The sequence below is a fragment of the Phoca vitulina genome, unplaced genomic scaffold (assembly GCF_004348235.1).
Source record: "Phoca vitulina isolate PV1807 unplaced genomic scaffold, GSC_HSeal_1.0 scaffold2, whole genome shotgun sequence".
Taxonomy (NCBI): Eukaryota; Metazoa; Chordata; class Mammalia; order Carnivora; family Phocidae; genus Phoca; species Phoca vitulina.
The window spans coordinates 49215503-49238852 of NW_022589705.1; the positions used below are offsets into that span (position 1 = coordinate 49215503).

Here is a 23350-nt window from a genome sequence, read left to right on the forward strand (position 1 = left end):
CACAGGGTGTGTGTTTTAAGCAACTAGATTAGTCAGTAAAACCTTAGGAGTTGGAAAAGTCAAAATGACGAAGCAGAAAATGTCCACAAGGCAATAGATTATCATTAGCTGTAAACACACCTGTCTCTGAGGTATCCTAGAGATTAGTAAACCTCGAGAAGCCTTCCCTTACCCCTCACCTCTCATAAATCTTGAGCTAAAGTCCAGCCATCCACCAGCCTCCACGCCCTTGTCTTTCTCCTCCTTAGCATAACTTCCAGTGTGAAAGTCACAGCTAATTGGAAGCCTTGACAGGAGCCATGAAGGAAGTACAAGACTCAGCTTGGTGGGGGTGGTTTTTAAAAGAGACTTGGAGCCAGAGTCGGCGGCTGCATCCTCAAACGCTAGAATAAAAATGAAACCACTCTCTTTCCCCCAAAGTCGTTTTAAATATGGATTTAAAACTGTGTACCATAAAACACAAGGTACTTCACAAAAGACATTCAAGGAAGAGCCAATGCCACGGGGGTCACTGGGGGTACCGGTCACCTTGTCGTGCTCGTCGATGGCACTGAGGATGACCCGGGCAGCGTCCTTGGCGATCTGAAGCTGGGTGTCCGTGACAGAGGCCCCGTGGTCCAGGATCACTACTATGTGCTTGGACTGTGGCCGGACCGTGGAGACGTAGATAGGTCTAGAAGGGGTGGGGGGGAGAAGCTCTCTGGGGTCAGTCCTGCTTTAGGTCAAAGGAGCTCAACCCAACGCAGCTGTGAACACTACAGATGTGCAGGCATTTGGTGGCTATGTCTTTTTCCAGGGATGTCTTTCTCCAAGGAAAGAGCCACTGGCAAGGAGAAAGGATACTGGCGCAGTGAAAACACGACCTCGAGACAACAGCATGTGTCTATAGAACAGGGATTGGTACCTCAGTCTTCCAAAAATTAAAGCAACTGGGAGGTTAGAAGAAGCCAATCCTTTTGGGGGGCGCCTGGCTGGCTCAGTTGGTGGAGGATGTGACTCCTGATCTTGGGGTTGTGGGTTCGAGCCCCACATTGAGTATAGTTAAAAAAAAAAAAAAAAAAAAAGGCAGCAAATCCTTTGGGAGGCTGGCCTTTTCGGCACACTTGAAAGTCAATGCTCGCGGCTGTGCGTGGTGCTGCCACTCAAGGTTACCCAATATTCGGCTACAGAACATGGGACTGGTGGTCTCTCAGACCGCAGAGAGTGCACACGAGGGAGGGGAAGGTCTACTTGCCAGCGCTGGGTCTGCAGATGTAGAGTGGGGCTTTGCTAAAACGGAGGCAGCCTGTAATCTGTGAGCATGCTGAGCAGCTCTGAATAGCAGGTTTGGTTTCTCTCCCCCAAGACAAAGGCTACTGCTTAAGAGGGCCCTTTCCTTTCTGTACTGAAGCAATTCACACAGGTCAGCCACCAAAAGGCCCCTTATCGGAGCATTTAAAACCATGCCATCAAATGTGTCCAAGCCTGCGATAGCCACTCTTCTTGCCAGGTTTTTGTTTGCCAACATTCAGAAAAGGGGGTGGAGGGAGGGTGGGGAAGGTCCAAAGGAGAAATGCCTCCCATGAAAAGCGGCCTTCTGCTCATGTGCCGAACAGGAAGGTTTGTGAGAAGGGGTTTAATGTGGTCTCCCTTCACAGTTTTAAAGCTGGAACAAATTAGGGGGAGCTTAAGAAAGCAAATCAGCCTCAAGAGAATTCCCTCCTTTACTGACACCCCTAAAACACTAGATTTTTTCTATGAAATGTTAGATGCCAGTTGACTCAAAAAAGTCTGGGCATGAATTAAGGAATAAAAGCAAAGTACAAAAAAACCCACAAAAACAAAAAAGAAAACCCAAAACAAAACAAAACAAAAAAACCTAAACTCTCGAAATCTGGCCAAGTTTACACTTTTGTTCTCAAGCCAAAAGTCCTACATTAACACTGAACTACTACTGTATTTTCACCAGTCAATACCATTAAGCCAGTAGGGAAATCTAATAAAAAGAATTCAGGAGAAATGGCTACAGAAATGAAAGACAGAATGGAAAAGAATGAAATCTGACTATCCCAACACTGACAACCATGTCAAATATTGAACTTTTTAGGTCCTCCAGGCTAGGTGAATTAAAAAAAAAAAAGGCATATCTCTTTTCCAACTCAACCCACATCAATGGAAGGCAGAGTATGTGTTTCACATTGCCACAGTAAATTGTTAAGAAACTGTTTTAGAGGGATGCAAAAATAGTAACATGAAATGTACAATCTGGCAGTGGGTCTCCACAGCATGATTGGTATCCACAGGTTCCTTTCTCATGTGCTCTGAAAACCCATTCCACACTTAGAAGGATGTGGAGAACTTACAAAGGCCTCTGAGGAAAGCAGTTAGGGCAAGTAAAAAGATGGGAACATCAATCTAGGAGGGGAGGAACCTGGATTACTTAGCCGAGGGAAGACAGTGTTGAGGGTTGGTTTAATGCAGATTCAGGGTAGGTATGCATGAAACCTTCCAAGTGTAGGTGAGTGCGGATTTGTGACAAGGTCCTGCTTGTCCTTTTGGACTTTCCCTCACAGGTGATGCATTAATAGCAGCATGCCATCCAACCTATCTTCTTAGAAGTAAATGCAAATTAGATGGTTCATGCTGTCTTTGGCCTCTCCTGAAATAAGCCAGACCAGACCCACGGTCATGACTTCTGGTCCAGTTTCTAAGACACTTAAGTCTTCACCAGGATGTCTAGGGAGGGAACCGAAGAAACCATACCAATGACACAAAGGTCTTTTTAGGAAAAGCACAGAAGTAGTATTTTCCTTGGGGAAAATTTTAGACACAAATTAAAGTAACGATAAAGAGAGGCTAAAGCGATGGTTATTTTGGACTCTAAAAAATGGCAAGTAAAATGAACACCCTGCACTAGCTCCAGATTTTCTGGTGTCAAACACCCTTTGCAGATACACTGCAAAGGGAAGCCGTAGGGATTCAAAAGGGAAGTATCTTTGCCTAAGGGGTTCTGTAAATTGATGAGTCTTGTCATACAAATTAGCTCACCATTACTGTCCTTCTGGCTAAGCGGTACAAACTCCCAGTCATTTCCGTGAGAAGAGCAGGATGCTAATCATTCTTCGATCCAATGTGTCCTGGGCAACTTTAAAACTTCTAGTAGCTGAGATTGCATGTACTTAGGAGTCTTTTAGGGCTGCGCTTAAGCAAAGGTATTATCATTCCTGTCTCACCAAGGATGCCTGAAGCTCAAAACCACGTGGGTGCCTCCAACAGTTTAATTTCTTTAGTGGGTACCTTGTTAGATAGTTCTAGAAAAACTCTGGGCTTTATCATTTGCCCTTCCTAGCATTTCCACATCCACATATGCTCGCTGGTGAAACCATTCCTGAGTAAGTTTGAGAAACCACAGCTTGGAGGCAGTCGTGTGTGTAAATGAGGAGTCTCCGTTTCATACAGATCACTCTTAAGCAGTAATTACAACTGTAGCAAGCAAGTCAACGTACCTACTACGATGCTCATAGCTGCCCTTACACCGGAACTTGTGTGCTGGGAAAACGGTGAAAATCCCTTCTTCCGAGCTGAAATACTGCCACTTAATTCCAGGGTTGGATTTCAGGTTGTCTGCAAGAACTAGAGGAGTGGGGAAAAGGAAATATAAGCACCAAATCCACAGGTGCAGGCGGGCATGGCTCCTTAGGCATCTGCTTTGCATAAACTGCTTGTAGTATGAAGAAATCCCACTAGATCTAAGGCTGTAAATTTTCCACTAAACATTTTCTTTCTGTCCCTTAAAAAAATACCTGCGAATAGAAAAATGTAATGAATGTTTCAGTCAAGGGAAGCTATTATTCTTGACGTTGTGCGGTGATGCTATATGTCCTGGGATATTTTTTCTAGCATGAATGATTCATTTGCACTAGTCTCTCCCCTCAGGAGGCTGGTCCCTGTTGGACCAGTTTACACTTGCCGGGGTACATTCTCTAATGGAAAACAGTGACGTTAAGAGGCCAGGTCTCCAGAGGGACTAGACCTGTGACCTTGACCTTGCTCACTCCACAATGAGGAAATTAGCATAGATGGTACAAAGGTCAGAACCACCATCATTCAGTAAGAGCTCATGAAATGATTCCAATGTGCCAGGAGCGGGACACAGGCTTTCCTTCATGGTTGCTCATTTAACCCATGAAACAACTGTAGGACGACGGTGGTATTATTATTCCCTACTTTGGAGTTTAGAAAATACGTTTAGAGAGCTTAAGTGACTTGTCTAAGGTTTCATCAGTAAATGGCCAAGTCGGGATTCCAGCCTGGCTGTCCTGGCTCCTAGGTTCTTACCATCACACAGTATTGCCTCCCTTCCTACATACATTGTATTCCTGCCACCGAGCTGCGGCGGGAGGGGCAGCCACCTTCTTGGGGGCAATCCTGTCCCCAAACCTCCATGAAGTCTTTCTTACCCTCTCCCACAAGCAGAGTTCTCTCCCTCCTGATGCCCTTCCACTCTTTTCCCCCACCGAATCCGTAATGAACCATACACTTACTATGTGTCGTGTCCTGCTTTACATGCTGCAAGATACACACAGCTGAGCAAAAGACAAGTCTTATTGTAATAACTGATACACCAGAAGACTTACATAGTGAGAAGTGGGACGGAAAGCAATTCAGGGGGAGGAGGAGTCTGAGCAAAGGCAAAAGGCAAGTATGAGGTGCATCTGATAAGAATGTACCTAAAGCTCTGAACGCCACGCAGCCATCCTTGAGTCTGGCTCGGAGGTCGGCAAACGTCTGCCAGGGTTGCCGACCACGCAGGCTCTGTCGCGACCCACCCAACTCTGCTGCTGTCTTGCAAAAGCAGCCCCCGAGCTCGGTGCATGTGTGGGTGTGCCAATGACAGCTGATTTACAAACATCAGTGGCGAGCTGGATTTGGTCAGTGGGCCTTCCACTTGAGCATTCTAACTCCGAGCCCACCGTGTGAAATGCCCCGCTTGGGGGACTTAAAGCATGTCCAGTGCCTCCTGCCTCCAGCAATTACCCTGCCAAACACACACACGGAGAAAGGGCAGCATATTTTATCCTCACAAAAATCCTAAGAGGAACAAAGCATTCTCCCCAAGTTATGGACAAAGAACCCGGCTCCGACTTTTCTGGGCTCCCTGAGGTTTCACAGTGGACAGGAAGGGCAGTGGAGGGTGTGTGACCACAACGCAAGTCCCCGCTCCACTCTGCCAGGCAACCTTATCAAGGTCAACACCTGGACCGGGGTGACCACACTCTCCCCTGAGACCTAGGGCTGATGTGATTTGCACGTAAACATGGAGGCGGCTTTTCCTCTGGGGGTCCGAAGCCTTAACCTTGATCTCTTGTTAGCACCGTTCTTCAGGCAGCCCTGCCAGGCCCGCAAGAAAAAGGCAAACAGTGCCTTTGGAAGTAAAGCTCAATGACCTCATTTAAAAGTAACATCTGTAACAATAAACAGGCTACAGTGAGACTATTAAAAGGGGAGCCAATGAGAGCAAGAATGTTTTAAAAATAAATCAGAATTCATACGGTGCATGATACATTTAGTCTCACCACAAAAGATCATTCTGGTTCCTTATAATCATTCCAGCACTAGAGCATAAGTGTCAGGCAAGGTTCCTCAAACCCTCCCACTGAGAACTCCTTTGGCATCTGATTAAATTTCATGCATTATTCGGTACTAGCAGAAGATGATGGATATGATGGTAATGAGGACCCCAGAGCCCAGAAGCAATCTATCATTGCGGTGTGCACCCCAAGCGGGCCCCTCTCTGACCCAGATGTGGAGGTGAAGAGCCCTATTTTCCACACAGGCACAGGCAACCCAGAGGCGGCTTCCCCCATTCCTAGGAGTCAGTGAGATGTTCCGGCAACTGGATAACTTGGGCTGGGGTCGTGCGTGCTCACTCTTTCCTCAGCAATGCTGGACGCTGTCCAGGAAAAGGCTGGGCATACGTCCAACCTGTCGGTCCATGATGTACGGTGTTAGGCTTTAAGCTATCAGTGGGTAGGGCCTGTATTCGTCTCAACTGCTCTGCACACCTACCTCAGACAGACACACGTGAAGGTGGCAACAAATGATTTCTTCCTCACTGAAGCTCATCTCCAAGAGGCAAGCCGCCACACCCTCTGAAATCCTCCAGCATCTTACCTCTCCCACCTTCTAGTTAGTGTTATTGTTATTCCGGGCAACTTTTCACTCTCCCATCTCTAGATTCTGAGATCCTTGAGGGTGAGATCTGGGTCTGAGTCACCTCTGTGCCCTGGGCAGAGGTGCTCAGTTCTCTTCAGGTCAAGGCGCAGGCTCCGTGGGAGCTGCAGGGTTGATGTCCGCAGCACACGGGCTGGGAGGGTCTGCTCAGAAGTACTCTTTCTCAACTATTTGTGATACTTTTGTTTAATAAATTATAAAATCTTACTCTCTTCTAATGCCAAATCCAATTAAAAATAAATATGGTGATTCAACATAGAGCAATGATAATTTTTTTAATTTGTCAGAGAGAGAGCAAGAAAGAGAGAGCGCACAAGCAGTGGGAGCGCAGGGAGGGAGAAGCAGGCTCCCCGCTGAGCAAGGAGTCTGATGTGGGACTCGATCCCAGGACACTGGGATCATGACCTGAGCCAAAGGAAGATGCTTAACCGACTGAGCCACCCAGGTGTCCCAAGAGCAATGATAATTCTAAATAGCTTTTAAAATGATCGACACTCTGCTCTCCCAACACCACTGCCAATATAATAGGTACAGAAATAGGTAAATGGAGAGAGAAAAAGCCTACCTGTCTGATGGTTTCAGGGGACTATACATGACAAAATATATCAACTGTATATGTTACACATGTGAAGTTTATTGCATATCAATTATGCCTCAATAAAGTTGATTTGATAGAACAGTGAAAACTTGGGGCACCTGGGTGGCTCAGTCGTTGAGTGTCTGCCTTCGGCTAAGGTCGTGGTCCCGGGGTCCTGGGATCCAGCCCCGCATCGGGCTCCCTGCTCAGCGGGGAGCCTGCTTCTCCCTCACCCACTCCCCCTGCTTGTGTTCCCTCTCTCACTGTGTCTCTCTGGCAAGTGAATGAATAGAATCTTTAAAAAAAAAAAAGAACAGTGAAAACTTACTGAGCACCATATCAACTAGTTTTATACATGGTGTGCCGCTTTTCTTTTTTTTTTTTATTAAAAGATTGTATTTATTTGACAGAGACACAGCGAGAGAGGGAACACAAGCAGGGGGAGTGGGAGAGGGAGAAGCAGGCTTCCTGCAGAGCAGGGAGCCCGATGCGGGGCTCAATCCTGGGACCCCGGGACCACGACCTGAGCTGAAGGCAGACGCTCGACGACTGAGCCACCCAGGCGCCCCGTGTGCCGTTTTTCATAACTACTTTATGAGTTTGTTGCTATACCCACTATATTGGTGCAGAACTCACTTGCTCAAGGCCCAAGTCATGATTTGATCGAGGTGTGTCTGCCTGCAAAGCCCTTGCTCTTTCCAGAACATTACATTGCCTCCACAAGGTCACTAAATACATGTTGAATGAATTAGCATTCAACAGATAAAAAGCACACCGAGTATTTCTTGAGAGGCAGAGTAAATATATAAATATGTTGGTGTCTTTCAATCAAAATAATCAGCTGCATTAGTTTATAAAGACAAAATGTAAAGAAATGCAATTAAGAGGACACCTGACAGAAAGAAAGGCTATCGCAATTGAAGTAAGACATAGGCTAAAGTGAGCATTTAATCTTGTGAGAAAAAACGAATGGCTGAACTGCTAAAACCGGCATGCACCAGCTGAGTAGCCCAACGTCATGGGGTTCGCCATTGACCCCACAGGCTGGCTTAACTGGAAAACGGCACAAACACTGTAGCTCAGAAGGCAGGTCAAGTTAATTATAGCACTCATGACTCTGAGTGATACCGAACCATAAAAAGCATATTTTACATAATAGAAGGAGTTTTTATGTGACTGTGAAACTATATAGCTGAGACCTCTTAATTATCCTGTAGGTGTTTAACAGATTGGAGAAGTCGTTCACAGTCAATGTGAATAAACATAAGAAAGCCAGTTGGACACAGGCCCAATGCTGTTTTGCACTTTCTATTTAATTTGGGTTGGTACTTAGGCACTAGAAGGAAGACCCTGATAAATCAGAATGGACTGGGAATAGGAAGCCATGGGTTTTGGTCCCATCTCTAAGACTGGCAAGCCCTCTGACCTTACATGTACTCACTATACAGCATCCAAAGGAATCTTTCTAAAATGGAAATTGAATCCCACCATTGTTTTGCTCAAAACCGTTCAAAGGTTTCCCACTACACCAGAGCTAGCATTAAATCCAAACCCAATAAGGCCCAGCACCCTCTAGCCCCTTTCTAATCTCCAGCCTCACTTTTACCCTCTTTAACCCACTACGCTGTACGTCAAGGGCTACCTCTTTCAGTTCTGCAAACGTGCCAAGCTCTCCACACAAGATGATCCTTAGACCTGAAGTAACTCTTTTCAACTTCTCAGAGAGACCTACCCTGACCACCCTTGATTATTATCCTAATAGCACCCAGCATTTTCCTTCAGAGCAAAAACTGGTAATGGTTGGTGTACCGATTTTTGTGGCTATGGTTCACGTCTCTTATGCAGACTTGCTGCCAGTTCCATGAGGGCAGGAGCCAAACCCAGAGCCAAATTCACCACATTCCCAAAGCCTGGTGCATGCCTGGTTTTTAGGATGCACTGAGTCAGAAACTGCTAGATGAGCCAGTGAATGATGACCTTGGCCAAGGCTCTCTTCACCTCTGTGCCCCATGAGATTTCACCATTTCCTCATCTCTAGTCTCCAAGGGATGGATTTGGACAAGGTATTTCCAAAGACCCTTTAGAAACCAAAGAGAAATAAGGGTAAAGAATGAAGGTCAATAGAAAGGAAGGAAGCACAAAGATTTGCAACTAGAAAGAGCAAATTTCTCATTGGCTTTGATCAAGTTTATGCAAAAAAGGGGTTAAAAGCAGGGGTATTCTTACTTCCTAGTAACTTAGAATAACTTAGTAGGTCAGCACTAAATTATTATTATTATTATTGACCCAAGACTAAACAAAATGTACAAACGGTACCAAGAAATGTTTAGACAGAATGACAGAAAACTTCATATTGGCTTTTAACAAACGAGGAGGTTCCTGTGACAACTCCTTGTTCTTTAAAGGCAAGCTCTGTTCCCCCTTGGTCTCCTTCTGTGAGCCTTCAACAAATTTACTATTTTTTTCTTACAGTTCCTATGTTAATTCTAACAAAGACAAACAACTTCTCAATACCTACTGGCTTATTTTTCTTCAGCCATAACACACCAATTGTAGTCGGAAAAGCAGCTAAAAACATGCCTTTCGGGAGTGCCCAGCTGGCTCAGCTGGTAGATCATGCGACTCTTAATCTTGGAGGTCATGACTTTGAGCCCCATGTTGGGGGTAGAGTGTACTTAAAAATGTGTCTTCCCCCTTTTCAGGCATTCTTTATTTCCCATTTGAGTCTCAAGATTCACCTGCATAGTGTAGTATACTGTCTGTGGGAAATTCTAACATATGGGTCCCAGATTCCCTGGCCCCCAAATATTTCCCTTCCAATTTCACCATCTACATATGACCAGTTCTTGGATCATCAGCCTCTCTAGTCAAAACAAAACCATGTCCCCAACCTCCTTGCCTGCCCACTTTAATGCTTAAACCATCAGGCTGATGAGAACGAGATGGATTACAAACCACTTGTAGTTGGGCTGTGACTTTGGTTTTTCCTGACAATATTAACCACCAAAGGCAGAAAACAGAGAAAATGCTCTGTAGTAGAAAGCTTGTTGCCTCCCACCTCAAGGAACTCTGGCCTTTCTGATGCCCAGCCCAACACCACTCAGCGAAACACACAAAGCTATCTACCTCCCACAGCTTGCCAAATATAAAATACAAGAGCTGTCCTAAATACACAGAATGGCAGACACACAAAAACACACACACACTCCCCCAAAAGATCAGAAACTACACAGCACCTTTCAGTAATATTCTGTGCAACAGAAATCATTTTGGAGGGGAATAAACATTTTGAGGACTCCAAACAAAATTTCTGGCATTACACTCTACATCACACCTTCTAATTCCTACTCCTAGCTCATACCCAGAGCATCATTTTACCACACATTCTGAATGAGCTGTATTTCATGGACCCTTAGCTACTCTTTATACTTTTCAGGAGTGGTAGGCATACTGAGTATTTGACAATTCACCAGGCACTTTGCTATGTCTTTTATATATTATCTCAGTTAATTTTTTTAAACAACCTTTTGAGGTAGGTTTAATTTATTATTCAGGAAACCAAGGCTTATAGAGGTTAATTTTCCCCAGTGTATGATAGCTATGCAAGAGCCGAAATAGGTGGAGCTTTACCAAAGAGATATTATTCTCATCTTATAACTAAGCATATTCTGACTCAGAAAGGGAAGAGTGACCTAAGCTCTGACCCTTGAATGGGATCCAGACCACATAGCCCAGTAATTCTTCTACCACAATGACCATGCTAGCTAAAGTCCATTGCCAAACTTAGATTGATGACAGCTGACCCAGCTAATCCCACTGTATTTACTTCAGTCCAATACTAAGGAGAGAATATCCTCAAATCTCAGGTTCTGCTCCAAGCTCACAGCTTTTTATGTCCGTTCTAGGTTATCTACATAATGCCAAAATAACCATTCCATTATGTCCTCAATTCCGTTAAGACAGCCTGGTCATGGGCTCAGAGAATTCAGGATAAACTTCCGGGGCAATCCAAAATCACTACAGGATCTACTACTCTGTCCTCTTCCTTTTAATAGACCACTCCCAGAGGATCCAAAGGACCAGGTGATCTCCAAACATTCATGGAAGGGGTAAGAGAAATTTAACAGAGTTCTCAAAGCCTGGTTGATCATCACAATCAGCTTTTGAAACCTATAGATTCCCAAGCTTTACCAAGCAATATTCTGAGTCGCCAAGTCTGAGCTGGGGGTCAAAGAATAGGTATTTTTTTGACAAAGCACTCCAGATGACTCTGATGATCAGCCAAATTTGGGACAACTGGCCAAAGACATTTAACTCCATTGTCCCATCTATTTCCCTAGCTTTACTTTCTTCCTAGACTGTTTCTCTATCTTTAGCACATAATCATTTTCAAGTTTCCCAAACTTAAAAAATGATTAGCAATAACAATAAAACTCTTCCTTTACCCTATCTCTTCCTATCAGGGACCTTTCCCCTTTTTCTCAGCCAAGTAATTTGGAAGAGTGGTCTACAATGATTCTCCACTTCTTGTCCTCTCATTTCTCCCTCATCTAGCCATTTTGCCTATGCCATGGCCACTTCTCTCTAATCCCACTTTTGGATTACATTTAATAGTCTACCCAGTTTTCTCCTTCTTCCAGGCCAACTACAGTTCCATCCACTTTCCACAAAGCTCTCTGGCTTGCGCTGCTTAGTCTGTCAGTTGGTTGACTTCAAGCTAAAAAACAAATCAAAACAAAAGCCAAACCAAACCAAACTCCTCAGATTCATATACAAGTGGTTAAAATCTGGCTTAGTGCTACCTTCATTACCTGTTACTTACTGCCCTCTTCCACAATGATCCTGGATTGGGCTGGCTACACTTTTATAGATTTCTAACTGAGAAATGTACTTAACCTCAGGCACATCACCTGGATAATTCCCAACGTCTTTTAAGATGCAACTCAACCTTACAATATGGGTCAAGTAACCCCTGCTTACCTTTATCATTATAGCACTTAGCACTGTATAGTAACAGTAGTTGTCTGTTGATTTTCTCCTTCCCTTCACTCCCCTCAATACATACATATATACAACTAGGTTGTGAGCTTGAGGGTAAAACCTCTGTCTTGATTATCTTGGTGTCTGCCACAGTAACTACCTTATAGATGTTACCTGAGAAAAGCTCTTTATAAGAAAGTACAAGGAAGGAGTTGTGGTTGGTTCTGGGTCTCAAGCTTCGGTATTGTGTAAAATGAAGCTGCTGTTAACTGACATATAGAACATGGGCGGGGGAGGTGGTTTGAGTTGGAAGTGTCAGAGATTATGGGTTTGATTTGAGACATAAAGAGTTTGAAGTAACAGCAGGCAAAATACAGGGATGGAGACATCTCTTTGTCCTAAGCAGTCTATGATAGGAGGCTCATTGGACTAGGAATCAGGACATAATGTTTAGTCATCTCAATACCCACCATTTGTTGTCTGACTGTAGGTAGATCAGTTAACTTCTCTGGGCCTGTTTCTCATCTATAAAATAGAATGGATACTTGTCTTTGGTATCCATGGGAAGACAAAAGTATAAAATGGTTTATGAGGTGCTAAGAGGCAACAGATTGATTTTCTTGTGTGCACTGTGTATTTGGACTCAGCATAGTTTCATGCAAACGCAGGATGATATTATTCATATGCATGGTCTGTGTCACTCTATATACCTGAGATATTTATGTATGCCAATTTGCTATGAAGCCAAAGAAACCAGTGCTACCTTACAAGCAAATCACAACCACATTCTTTTCTTTCCTAAGGTCCTTCAAAAGTCTTGGTTCTTCAATTATAAAAATGAAACAAAAGCACCAAGAAAATTCCTGTTTCATTCATTCATCAGTAAGTACTTGCTGTGTACTGGCTATGGACACAAGATTGGGAAGTCGACATGCAAAAAATAAAAGGAGCACAGGGTCAAGTAGATGCCCAAGATAAAAACTTTAATTTCTAAGATTGTACCAAAGAGTAAAATAATAAAGAAGAGAGGTAGCTGAGGACCCCACTGAGCCTGAGGACCCCACCTCAGCCTGACTTCTCCCGCTGCTCAATCCTGCTTCCTTCCCTTTCCCCACAGGCCACCAGTCTCCACCTTAAAATGTGCCCCACTAGCAAACCCAAGCAGTACAACAGACAAAGAATTCTACCTGTGAGCGTCAGCAAAGATGACAAAGATGCTGGGCCCTGAGGAATGAGCAATATTTTACAAGTCAGAGGAGGCAGGCACTATATTCTAGGATAAAACAGTAACATGAGCAAAAGCATGGAGGAGTGATGGAGATTGAGGACTTGAAGAAATGAAAGTGACCTCGTGAGGGGAGAGGGGAGAGGGAAGAGGAAGAGAAGAAGATGGAGTTGAAAGGCCTCCATCTTTTTCTTACAGGTGAGCCACCAGAGGTTTTTAAGAAATGGAGTTACAGAGCAGATATTTGCAAAATACCTACAGTGTGCAGGATATATTTAAAAGGGAATAAAAGCAGAGAAACCTTTTGGGAGGTTTCTATATTAATTCATCTTCTAGAAAGATCTGTGAAGATCTAAGTTTATGGCATTAGCAGTGGAGAAGACAAAAGGGATTCAAGACTTATCTCTGAACTATGGAATCTGAGCCAAGTTGCCCCTTCAATGAAAAGGGGACAATGAGACTTACGTCACAAGTCAGTATGACAAGCAAGAAGAAGGACACACAGAAATGCCTAGTGAGGTGACTTGTACGTAGTAAATACTTAACAAATATTCACTCACCAACACTCTCCTTTGATCACCGATTTAAGGGAAGTTAAATCTGTTAAAACCTGGAGAAGTGCTGGGTAGAAAAAGGTGAGGAAGAATTCCCAGTGTAACCAGGATGGAGGTACTGCTAATTGGGACAGTAAGCCCAGACTGCGGAGAAGTTTAGGGAAAAGTTTGTTTTCTGTTTAATTTTTGAGGTAGCTACAGAATCATCACAGAGACATGTGTGTCTTAAAGTTGGTTACTCAATAAATAAACTCAAATAGGCCACGGCTGGAGAGAGAGATCTGGAATTCCGCAGCATGTGGCCGGAGCTGAGGTGCTGGCTAAATTGAGAACATTTGGGGAGATAACATTTAGATGTGACGAAGGTGGTTAAGAGAGGACATGTGGGGACATCTACCTGAGGACAAAGGAGCTTAAGAAAAAAAATGAAAAGGTCTGAGCAGAGAAGTAAGAGGATAAATGGCACAGAAGAATTTTATAGAAACCAAAGGATGATAGAGCTTCAAAAAAGACGTTTACCTGTCAACTACTACACAGGGGGTCAGGAAAACCGTGGAGGGATCACTTGGAATCCTTCCAGAGGGTAGTGATAGAGTGAAAAATTGGGACAATCTGAATGTTGAACTGGAGTAGACTGATTAATTCAAGGACGTTATACAATCATTACCCCCAGGATCTAGAAGTATATTTACACATAAACAAAGGAATGTTCAGGATACATTTGTTAACTACAAAAACAGAAAAACAGAAAACAAAACCAGGCTATATCCATGATAATATGTATATGAGATTTTATATATATATATATATATATATATATATATGACATATATATATATATATGACTATATGTGACTAATAAAATCTTCTGCAATCAGTATAACAGGGTTGTTGTAACAAACTATAAAAAAGACTAGACTTTGAAGTAGCTTGCATTACAGGGACAGAACTTGAAGGGATGCTTAATTTTGTGGATATGCGTGTACACACACACACAAATGTAAACTGAATCACATAGCCTCAATAATCTAGATTTCTAAGTGACTGAATAGGTTTTAGATGTTATATGAATAATTACCACATTTCTAATGACACTAATGCAATCATGAAGCTGGGGCAAATAGGCATAAAAACAAACTAGAGATTCCTAGTTTGGCTGATTTTTATGCTTTTATTTTAGGTTTTTAGGGAGAACACAGCTTTTCACTGCATTGGCATCAGCATATGGAACAGGTCATTTTCACGGCATTTGAAAGCAGAGAGGAAAACCTACAACACAGAGCCCATCTCGGTCATTCACAGAAGGAAGTGAAAGCAGCAGCACAGTCTCCAGCCTCCGGTGCCCACCCGTACCTCCTGCAGCATTTACCGTCGTAACATGACTTACAGATGTCCCCGACACCCCGTGAATCCCGTTTCTCAATGTAGACTGCAACGCTACCAAGATCGAAGTTTGCAACTTCAAATGATGTCTTTAAATCAAACACAATAAAGAAAGTCCAGGCACTTTTTCTTTTGGCAAGAAAGACTCACTCCCACGCCACTCACACCTCAATTGCATAACTCAAGAGAGCAAGAGGCAACTTTCCTTGGACTCTTCAAATAAATTCTCTTTAGGGATCAGGCTACCCACAAGAAAATAGCTCAGCAGGAATTAAAAAAAAAAAAAAGAGAGTGAGAGAGAGAGAGAGAGGGAGGGAGGGAGAGAAACTAGGGATAAAAGCAGGAAGGAACCTGAGCAAAACATTACCAGCACCATAATGGAACGTGTGCACTGTCAAATGCTAGTTGCTTGAAGGGAATCAGGGACAAGGAGTCAGTTTAGAAAGTCGAGATCTGGCAGGGTTGGGTTTAAGAAAAAGGATACACATGTGTGTTGGATGGATGGACACATGAACTAGTTTTGGGTAAATGAAGCTAAGAATAGTTTACAATTTATGTGGGTCTGTTTCTAGCTAGTCTGAAAGGCAATCTGAAACTGTGTTATCAATTAGGAACCCATTGATGGATTATATACAGTCTGAAAAAGCCTGAGGCTGGACATCTTACGGATGTAAATATCAGACATGTGATAGCCCACGAAGTACATTAATTCTGCTCTGAAAGAGGGCATGAGCTGGAGAGGAGGAAAAGGGGCAGCTCTGAGGTCACCCTCCACCATCTGCCACTCCTCTTACATTACAAATGACTGCTCAAGAATGTGGACTTTGGGATGCAGCCACTGCTTGGTGGAATGTCACACAACTTCAAATACAAGCAAGTCCGTTCTCAAACACCTGAACGTTGCCAAAAACTGCTTGTAAATCTAGCTATGTCGACTGAGCCGAGAACAACTCTTGTTAGGTAGGATGTTATACTTGAGACATGCTTTTAGAAACAGCAAAATTCAAAATCTGATCTTTAACCATGTACCTATGCCCTCACCATCTCCTTCCTCCCCTCCTGGTTTTTCAAACTCTCTCCCCATTCACAAACAACTACTGTAATAAAACAGCATTTTGTCAGGATTCCCAATTATGTGTGCAACTGAGTTCTACTCTAAAACCTCATTTATAGAAGATAAACTTAATGTAACTAAGAGGTCTTCAATGCTTCTTTCTCTGCCTCACTCTTGGCTGATGATCGTGCTTTCTAAGTCTCTGAGAAAACAAAATCACTAAGAAGGGAATGTCTCTGTGTTCCTGACACTACATTGGTCATTATGGGCATCCCTGTACACTTGCTCTTCTTTCCCTCCTCTTATTAAGAATGAACACTGTGCTTTTGGACTACCTCACTGGAATCCCACCATCTCTTGCCTAATCAAGGGAAAGGCTCCAGTAATTGTCTCTCTTCTTGCTCTTGGGTCTTTAAGCTTTCCTCTACTGGATCATTCCCTTTGGCACATAACCTTGCTGTAATTTCTCTCAATTTAAAAACACTCTCTGGACTATACATGGCACTCCAGTTTTCCTTTCAGCAAACCTTGGGAGTTCATGTACTTACTGTTTCCAGCTCCTCTTGTCCATTCTTAAGAGCCTGAACTAACCAGGATCAGCCTGTCATTCTACTGTTACACCAAACAACCTCTGTCAAGTTCATCAATGACTTCCATGTTCCTAAATCCAATGTCCGTTTTCTTAGTCTTCGTCTTACTGGGTCTACTTAATCCAGTTGATCTCTCCCGGCTTCTTGAAATACTTTTTTCACTTGGATTCAAGAAGATGACTCTCTTGGTTCTCCTACCAGACTGACTTCCTTCTCAGATTTCTTCAGTGCTTCCTCTTCATTTCAGTGATCTTTAAATGGTAAGGTGTCCTAAGACTTAGTCCTGAACCTCTTCTCTTTTTTACCCACAGCCACTTGCTAGGTGATCTTTTTGGGTCTCATGATTTAAGTATTACCTATACACAATGAATCTCAAATTTCAATCTCTAGTCTGACCCATTCCCCAGATTCCAGACTTGTATAACCAACTGCCTAGGAGAACTTTCCACGTGGATACCTAATAGGCATCTCAAACTTTGCGTTTCTACATCTGAAATGTTGGCTCCCTGCCTGCCACCAGTATTCCCCATCATAGTAAATGGCAACTCTGTTCTTCTCTTTGATAAGACCAAATATCTTGGAAGTCCTTCCCAGCTCTTCCCTTACTCTTACATATACTCCCCACCCCTATTGAATTCATTAGCCAATCCTAATGGTTCTACCTGCAAAACATATTCAGAATCCAACCACTTCTCACCACCTCCACCGTTATTACACTATTAGTGCCATTGCCACCTGCCACCTGGATTTTGGAATAACCTCTTAAATGGTCTCCCTGCTTCCACCGTTGCCTTGCTATAATCTTTTCTTGCCACAGCAGTCCATAAACCTTTTAACCTAAGTCAAGTCATGACTCTGCATAAGCCCTTTTTCCTCCTTGCCCCGACATCCCCTCCACCATGATCTCCTATCTCATTCATGGCAAAAGCTAAAGTCCTTATAAGGGCCAGTAAAAAAGGCTCTTGGTGATCTGGTCCCCAGCTGCCTCTCTGGTCTCATCTTCTACGATCAATCCTTGCTCGCTGAATCACAGTTACAGTGGCCTTCTTGCTGTTACTTAGCACACTAAACACTCTCTTAACTCAAACCCTTTGCCTGGGATACATTTCCTCCAGTTATTCTTATGGTTTTACAACCCCACTTATTCAGATCTCACTGATGAGCCCTTTCATAAAGTAATAAGGCTCCTTCTTCTCCCTCCTCCCTCCTTCCCCTCCCATCCCCAGTCAAAAGTACCACTATGTTTCATCCCTGTGTTATTTTTCCTCCATAACATTCATCATCACCAGACATGTATATTTACTTGTCCTTTTGTTTAAGGTTTATGTCTCCCAGCTCCCAGAATATAAGTTTTTTGTTTTGTTTACAGCTGACCTAGGACAAAGGAAAGTGTTTACCACATAGAAGGTGCTCAATAGGTATACAATATGACTATTAATGATGGAGATAGAACTCAACAATATACTCATTATTAGAAACAATGAATAGATATAAAACAAGGCAATGAGGACGGAACCCTGGCTATGGCAGCTTCCAGATCCTCCAAGGCCTGGCCCACTGAGGTGAGGGGTCCTGGCAGGACAGTGTTGCTTTGGCTCCCAAGTGAGCATGCAGCACCCTCAGTATGGCTGGCCCCGCCTACACTTTCTTATTGTCCCAATCACACAGCCAGAAGGGGAATGGAGCTTTGCCTAGAACTGTGACACCTGCCTGAGGATCTACTATCAGATATGTATTATGAAAGGTATTGTCTACCAGAAAGGAGTGAAAATATATTGCGAAGTAGTCTGTAATTCCTTCTTGCTTTATTTCCCCCTTCTCCCCCCCGTTATAAAAGCAATGCACGCTTAGTTTAAAATTAAGAAAATCAGGGCACCTAGGTGGCTCAGTTGGTTAAGTGTGTGCCTTCGGCTCAGGTCATGATCCCAGGGTCCTGGGATCGAGTCCTGCATCGGGCTTCCTGCTTCTCTCTCTCCCTCTGCCCCTCCCTCCCGCTCTCCCTCTCTCAAATAAATAAAATCTTTAAAAAAAAACTAAGAAAATTGGTAAGAAAAATACCCCACTATTCTATCACTAAAAGGTAACTATTAACATTTATGTGTGAGCCCTTCTAGATCTTATGTATACAAAGTAGTAATGGACTATATTTTTTCCTTATTAATTCAAATACCCAGAAGTTAACATATTTTTAACTACACAAAAGGTGTATATCTGGGGCACATTTATATCCGATTTTATTCAAAGATTGCTATTTTGGGGTGCCTCGGTGGCTCAGTTGGTTGGGCCTCTGACTCATGATTTCAGCTCAGGTCATGATCTCATGGGTTGTGGGATCGAGTCCCGTATCAGGCTCTGTGCTCAGCGGGGAGTCTGCTTGGGATTCTCTCCTCTGTCCCTCCAACCCTGTGCACAAGCTCTCCGTCTCTCTAATACATAAATCTTTAAAAAAAAAATTGCTATTTCAAGCTCAGGTCTTCAGACCCAACCTGTCTTGTGTTACTGAGCATAACCGAGGGAAAGGTAAGCACTGAATTTGGGAACTAGAAAATTTAAGTTCTAGCTCTGTGTTCTGTGCCTGCTATGGAATCTTCTGTAATTCATTTACTCTGCCTATTTCATGTCCTTCTGTGCTCTCTTATTTTTTATGAAAAATATTTTCACTGAGCTTCTTTTCTCATAGCTAATCCCACCTGCTCCAGATGGCCTCCAGATTCTCTGACCAATTTAAAAAAAAAACTGAATCCATTATGTATTGGTCTATACAATATGTACCTGGCATATCTAGGTTGACCATTTAGCCAGCAGCTAGAGTTTTAATATCCTTAAGTGACAAAGCTTACAGTTCTTTCTTTCCAGACTTACTAGATTACCTGATTTGTGTATACAACTCCCAAAGGCTACAGTTCTCTCCACGGACCATGGCTGGACGGGGCTCTGAAAGTAAATATTCTGTCCCTCCAGCTTCTCTAAGGTTTTACATGTCTACAAGAGACCTGGAATTTGGGAAATACAGTCCTTCATGTCTAAGATTAGATCCTTTATCTCTCCAGTAATAAGGGAAACCTTAGGATCCTTCTGAGCCTCAGATTTTTCCTTGGTAAAATCTAAGGATTGAAACTGGTAGGTGATCTCTAAAGGTATTTCCAGCTCTTAAAAGGGGAAGCCTTTAGCTTCTGAAGCCCATCAACCAACAAGTGTACATAACAAGACAAACAGGGTGAAAAATACAGACTGGAACACCAGGACAAGAAAGCAGAGACACTATGTCCCTTTGGAACTCTATAGAACTATATATACAGGTACCCTAGAAGTTATTAATACTGCATATGACTAAGTCTTAACAAAACTGAGAACAAAGTTCAACTTCAATATATAGCATCCTACCACTGTTCATTAGAAATTCTCCCTTACCCTTTTTTCCAAAATACCAAAACAAATTAAAAATTACAAATAGGGAATATAAATTCAATACTTTTTACTGCAAAGATAACTGGGTCTCTAAAATAATCTTTAAAATAACAAATGTAAAACTCCTAACAAATGAGATAATGAAGAGTCTGGCCATATGTATACTATATAGTAAATGCTCAATACCGTTCAGCTCTTTTCTTTTTCCCTTCCCTGAGTGTCAACTTTCCAGAAAGAAATATCCAATTTTACGGATGATATTTTCTCTTCAAATCTTAAGGGAAAATGTCTAAAGCAATACATTTATTCAACTTGAATGGGGTGGAATATAGTTCACCTTTATAAACCAAGAGATTACTGACCTGAATTTAAATCTCGTCCTGGATTGAAGGCCCGGCTATTAACAGTGGTAGAAAGTCGATCGCAACTAATTGTTCTAGATACATTGGTATTAAAGTTCCCATCAAATCTGAAACAATAGAAGAGAATTAGCAATATTTATTTAGTGGTTATTAAATTTAAAAAAAACCAAACCAACAAAATAATTCATATTGCATATGAGGGCAGCTCATAAATAGTAAATTGTGATTTAGATTTTAAACGTTGAAAAGAATCATTTCACAAGTATGGGAAAAAATATCTGCTTCTGGAAGGCTTTAGAAATCAAGTTCAGTTCTAAGGAGATAAAAAAAAAAATAACCATCCTTTGATCCAATTCTTGCAATGAATTTGAGTCAGGTACTATTGATAAAATCATACAGGAAACAGATTTGACAAAATTCAGACTTAAGCTCTGATGTTATATATAAAACAAGTCTTTAAATTATCTTATCTGAAAACCAGTGACAAAGAACAAAAATAGTGAAGGAAAAAGAATGTTTGTGGAGTAGGAAACATCTAGACTTGATTCCCTGCTCTGTCACTATTAAACCTGTGACTCTAGACAAACTCCAATTTTCTGAGCCTCAATTTTCTTATCTAAGGAAGAAAATTAAAAAAAAAAAAACAGAGATAACAGTTCCTCTCATGGTATAGAACACATAGTTTGCACATTCTGGATTGTAATGTAAATAAGGTGAAGGTCTTTTTGATTTCCAATGGTAGTGCAATGCTAGGACTAGGGCTAGAACAACACTAGTCCTCTGGCTAGTTGCTGATAAATCAGTGACTCATTCGCTACAGCAAACAATTATCTGTAAGAAAATAAGAGGAAAATGTACCATCTCAATCATATATAGTCTCTATGAGTACTTTTTTTCCTACGAGTATTTTTAAGTGAACTTAATCCAGAAGTAACAAAAGCAAAAAATCTTAAATTTCTAAATAACCCATTTGGATTTCATATACTGATAAGACTCCTGAAATTTCTAAGAGTTTCCCATGAAATTAACTCAATCTGAAATTAGGGTTTTTTAAATTTGTGTTAAAATGTATACCTCAGCTAATAAATGCCATTGATGAAATTCCATTTGCACAGGGAGAGAAGCTACATGACCTAGAAGAAACACTCCTAAAAATCAAGATCCACTTGATTTTTCACATGAACTTTGATATCCGTCGATCATATCTCATCATATGAAATCTCCACTATGTTGAATTGATTGTATAAGCAAGGGGACTAGATCTTCACATGGTGCGTTGGGTTCCACAACAAAAGTTAAACAGCTTTGTTTGGAATACATATCATCTCAAAGGAAGAGGTAACTGGATTTTAAGAGAACTTTAGTTCAGCCTCCAGCCCAGGACAGAATTGTATCAACACTGTCAACTGTGCCTCCAAGGACAAAGTTGCTTCACCAGTGTGGTTGCTCTTCCTTGGACCTGCTCCAATTTGTCTAGACAAGAGACTGCTGCCTCAAAAGCCACAGATGGAGAGAAAAGAAGAAATTAATACATCAGCAGCTGCCTGTGTGCATGCGGGCAAAGCAACATAATCTCACTCTCCCTCTCTTGTAGCATTTGAACATCTGTGTAGCAAGAGTGCCCTATACAAGGAACTCACCTGCTCTCCTTGCCCTACATAGCCACGTTAAACCTATTCCCTCACATGTTTTTTAATGAAAGACCATAGAATACTGAGGCTTTGTTGGCTGGCTATAGTCTCTATCACGACTGTTAAAACTCCGCCATTGGTGTGTGCAAGCAGCTGAAGAGCATTCGCAAAGAATGAGTGTGGCTGTGTGCCGATAAAACTTAATTTTCAAAAACAGGCAGTGTGTCAGACTTGTTTCACTACCCCTGGCCCAGATCAGGGCATCCAAGAGAATTCTCTGAAATGATAAAAATGTATTATTTTTGCATTGTCTAATATGGTAGCTACATGTGGCTACTGAGAATTTGAAGTGTAGCTAATACAACTTAGACGCTAAATTTTAAAAAGTGTTTAATTCCAGTGAACATACTGAATTTTCTATTTTGTATAATTTTATCTTAAATGTAAATCATCACTGAATAGTGGTTACCATATTGGACAAGTACAATTCTGTATGTTTCTCTGGATTATTTATCCAGTCAGCCTTCAGGTCTCTATTCACTTATTACTCTCCCAGAAAGTCCTATTCTGACCGTGGATGATTTCTCATTCTGTATCAAATGCCTCCATCTTCTCTCAAAGCATGTGCCATAATTTTTAATTTATGGCTCCACTTGAGTATTTTTCATGGGCGGATTCTTATCGCTATATGAACAGACAAGATCTCCTTGAGGTCAGGCATCGCTATGTGTATATAACACTCAGCATTGTTCTTGTCAAATCAGGCACTCCTATTCACTGATTTTCTGTAAGCATCCGTGGTGCCGATGCCTAGGCCTGTTCTGGGCTCCCCAGAAGGCTCTGGAAGTCCAAGCAAAAGAGGACCATAACTCAGATGTATGGTTCCTAATTCCTGAAAGTCTAGCATATCAGAATCACCTGGGATGCATGTTGGAATGCAGATTCCTAGGATCTACCCTAGGAGAGTCTGATTTAATGAGTCTGAGGTAAGGCCCAGGAATCTGACTTGGGCAGGCTCTCCAGAAAGGAGAAACCCACCAATCCTGCTGCGTAGATTCCTTTAGAAATAAAGCAGTAGAATGGTTTTCTGTGTAAACACAGGTACTTCAAAGTATGCCTCAAAAACAGTATGCCTCAAAGACAGAAGGTCTTCCAATTTGAATCAAGAGAACAGAGTAATTTGTAGGTATGCCTGCAACTCACATCTGGACTATGCTGTACAAATTACAAACCCCTTTTATTTTTTTAAAGGTTTTTATTTTAGTTATCTCTACACCCAACGTGGGGCTCGAACTCATGACCCTGACATCAAGAGTGACGGGGTCTTCCGACTGAGCCAGCCAGGCATCCCACCCCTTTTAGACCTACCCACT

General features: G+C 42.3%; 1 protein-coding gene across 2 annotated transcripts in view; it reads right to left on the minus strand.

The window, feature by feature from the left end:
• Window positions 1-23350, minus strand: part of CACHD1 (cache domain containing 1) — a 201549-nt gene that overhangs the window by 54621 nt on the left and 123578 nt on the right. For both annotated transcript variants that reach the window (XM_032427280.1, XM_032427289.1), the window contains 3 exons: window positions 20347-20453; window positions 3486-3612; window positions 529-673 (listed from right to left, as the gene is read on the minus strand). In XM_032427280.1, coding sequence (XP_032283171.1) covers window positions 529-673; window positions 3486-3612; window positions 20347-20453 — 379 coding nt within the window. The remainder of the gene's footprint in view (window positions 1-528; window positions 674-3485; window positions 3613-20346; window positions 20454-23350) is intronic.